The sequence below is a fragment of the Penaeus vannamei genome, unplaced genomic scaffold (genome assembly GCF_042767895.1).
Source record: "Penaeus vannamei isolate JL-2024 unplaced genomic scaffold, ASM4276789v1 unanchor903, whole genome shotgun sequence".
In the NCBI taxonomy this organism is placed as follows: Eukaryota; Metazoa; Arthropoda; class Malacostraca; order Decapoda; family Penaeidae; genus Penaeus; species Penaeus vannamei.
Window position 1 is genome coordinate 35,001 of NW_027213907.1, and position 2,500 is coordinate 37,500.

Genomic DNA, 2,500 nt, shown 5'->3' on the forward strand with positions numbered 1-2,500 from the left:
CCTCATTGTCTGTAAGAAATCAGCAGAATATGAAAGGTTACAGATGGAATGACAGTCTAATTCACTTTTAATGTAGTGAAGATACTGTTCAATAATTACTTACAAGTGGTAAGTGGAATATAATGTTTTTTATTGTTATTATTCTTTTCCTCATTATGTATTTGCATTTTTGTTTATGCTTACTAGTGCATAATTTCTCTATTAGATTTTAGTAATTCCCAGATTATTATATTTTTTATGGAGATAAATGTAAATTGATATGTTAATAAATAATTCCAAATTTATATTAAGAGTAGGTGTTTATAAGACCTCTGTGGTGCCTCTAAGAACTATTTTTTCCTTGTAATTCAATAGTCTGTATTCCACCCAAATCCACTTGCAACTTGTTATTTGTGGTTGATAGCCAAAAGGTTTCTGATTCACTAGCATAGTGACACAAGTAATTACTGTGGCCTGCTTGCCTTTTGTGCTCCAGCAAAGGCCAGGAAAGTTCCACACCTCATACTCTGGCAAGTTAGAGTCTGTGAACCTCCTTGGGGATTTATCATCAAATAAGGACTAGTCCACATAAGCTCTGTCCTGTCAACCTGTACTTTTTGTAGCTTTATTGCCCTTCGCCATACTAATCACTTGATTATCACAACTGTCAATTGGGTTACACCAGATGTCATAGTGACTTTTAACCATTTTATCACGGTAGATTAAATGATCTGAATATCTACTACCTTCATAGGTACAGTGCCTTATATCCTATTATATGAAATTGAACCTGTGTGTTTTTTCAATCTGCGAATGTGCAAGTTCTCTTGCTTTCTTAGTATTGCAAAAATTGTGTTGCTGTGTCAGTGTTGGTTACTTTTGCTACTCTAAGAAAGATATTAAGAACCTGACATTTAAATATAATATGTCAAGCATTTCTAGAGATTATGTTGACATGATTCTAATAATGAAAACCTCAGCATATTGAAAATAAAAATATAATGATTTTAGGTAGGAAAACATGTTTATTGAAAATGAAATCGAACTTCTGTGTAGTGTAGTTGTATGTTATTTTTATATAACTAGTATTTTGTATATATACATTTAATTTTTCAAATATTATTATATTGTATATTAAGCAAAAAGAAAAAGAGATAATGAGAGAGAAAGAAAAAAATCAATAAACAAACGAGTTATCCAGTTTTCTCGACATCTTCCATACAGAGTCAGATTAATTGAAAAGGTTATCATAGGTTGGAAATTCTACAGAAACTAGATCTACTATAGATAATATTTTCTATATTTATTAATATGCGTTTATATTTGTTTTTCTTTTTCATTGAACATATAGATTTCTTGTTTATGCATTAGGAACTTTACAAAATTAGACATATGTTATGAGTATCTAATGTGACCTGGAATGGAAATCAATGAACTGAATTATTTTTGTTTGTTTATTGATTGCTGCGATTTTTCTCTTCTGGGGAAAGAATAAAATTAGTTGTGAATTTTCAGTTTTGTATATTTTGTCTGTATTTTTATTCATTATTATGTCATTTGTTATTTTGTTAGTTTTGTTAATGGCAATACCTAATTTTTTGCCATTTTTCTATGATTTCGAAAACTGAAATGATATTTTGATTTCCCCCCCCCCCCCTCTAGGTGTTTCTCCAGCATTTTTGTACTGTTTTCATAATCTTGCAGTTGTCAGCTATCATAATGTTCATGTGAAATTTAGTTTTGCATATATTTCTACTATAATTCTTCTCAGTTATCTCATCTTTCTTCCTTTTTTCTCTTTCTTTTTTTCTTTCCCTGAATGGACACTTCCTATTTTCCTTTCTTTCTTTTTATTTAAATATTTTTCTTTCTTTCTTTCTTTTCTTCTTTCTTCTTTTTCTTCTTCATATTCATTTTCATATTATTATTATTATTCAGTTTCTTCTTCTTCATCTCCTACTTCATCGTTATTTATCATGATGAATTCAAGATACAGGAAAATAAGTCTTAGTCTAATTGACTTTTTTATTATTATTTTTAGACTTATTTATTTATTTATTTACTTCATATTTTGATTATTTATATTTATTTTTCTCTCTCACAACAGTATGGTTTAGGATGATGGAGACAATTACTTGTGCGGGGGTGACATTGGATCTCCCTTCCGAGATGTGTCAAGACATTTCGCTGCTGTTTGAGGTGATATCTCCTGATACGTGGAACAACCACCTCACAGATGAGCACCGGGAAATGCTCATGGTAAGATAAGGCATTGGTTCTGTGTGATTACTATGTAGCTTTTATGGGATGTATTTATGGCTATTAAAGGTTCGTTTTTAGATCTTTTTTGTGTTGTGTACCACTCCTATTAAGCTCTTCATCCCTTTCTTTCACTTCACTTCAGGGCTTCTTGCCTGATTTCCCTGAAAATGACCTGGAGGAGAAGACACGTACCTTGGAAATGTTCTTCATGGATCAGAACTTTAGGCATGGTACCCCGCTGCGATTATTCCATGAACAA

General features: G+C 31.2%; 1 protein-coding gene across 3 annotated transcripts in view; it reads left to right on the forward strand.

Moving 5' to 3' along the window:
• LOC113806711 (nuclear factor related to kappa-B-binding protein) overlaps positions 1-2,500 on the forward strand; it is a 28,811-nt gene that overhangs the window by 844 nt on the left and 25,467 nt on the right. For 2 of the 3 annotated variants that reach the window (XM_070119912.1, XM_070119914.1), the window contains exons 2-3: positions 2,087-2,238; positions 2,384-2,500. The exon at positions 2,384-2,500 is cut by the window's right edge and continues 77 nt beyond it. In XM_070119912.1, coding sequence (XP_069976013.1) covers positions 2,098-2,238; positions 2,384-2,500 — 258 coding nt within the window. In that variant the 5' untranslated portion in view covers positions 2,087-2,097. Of the gene's footprint in view, positions 1-87; positions 109-2,086; positions 2,239-2,383 lie in introns of those variants that run through there. The other variant, XM_070119913.1, reaches the window with a different exon arrangement.